Source organism: Chaetura pelagica, unplaced genomic scaffold (genome assembly GCF_000747805.2).
Source record: "Chaetura pelagica isolate M959 unplaced genomic scaffold, ChaPel_1.0 scaffold152, whole genome shotgun sequence".
Classification (NCBI taxonomy): domain Eukaryota; kingdom Metazoa; phylum Chordata; class Aves; order Apodiformes; family Apodidae; genus Chaetura; species Chaetura pelagica.
In genome coordinates this window covers 402,497-402,863 of record NW_009952434.1, presented here as the reverse complement: position 1 = coordinate 402,863, position 367 = coordinate 402,497, and the positions used below count along the sequence as shown (strand labels likewise).

Sequence of the window (367 nt, the reverse complement as noted above, 5' to 3'; positions counted from 1 at the left end):
GGTCTCTGCTCCCCCAGCCTCTGAGGGATAACGAACCCGCCCCGGTGCCTGGGGAGCAGCAGACCAGCCCCTGGGCAAAGCTCATCCCACCCCAGCCCACCCTGAGCACCCCTTGTCCCACCACAGGCGCTGTAGAGGGGGGAGCACTTGCAGGAGGGCACCCACAGGTTGGCTGAGCCCGTGTCGAACACCACCTTGAAGGTCTGGGCGGGGGTACCGATGCTGATCTCACCAAAGTACTGGGTCTGGAAGGGGCACAGGGTTGGGGAGCATCCCTGGGGTCACGGCTCTGACAGGAGAGGGGGCTCACGCAGCCCCAGCCCCCCACAGCAGATGGGTGGGAGCCGGGGGGGGTGGTGCGGGGCCG

General features: G+C 68.1%; 1 protein-coding gene across 1 annotated transcript in view; it reads right to left on the bottom strand.

Annotated features, from left to right (window-relative positions):
- Window positions 1-367, bottom strand: part of REN (renin) — an 8,590-nt gene that overhangs the window by 3,954 nt on the left and 4,269 nt on the right. The window contains 1 exon segment of the mRNA XM_010008312.1: window positions 37-245. Within this exon segment, the coding sequence (XP_010006614.1) occupies window positions 37-245 (209 nt within the window).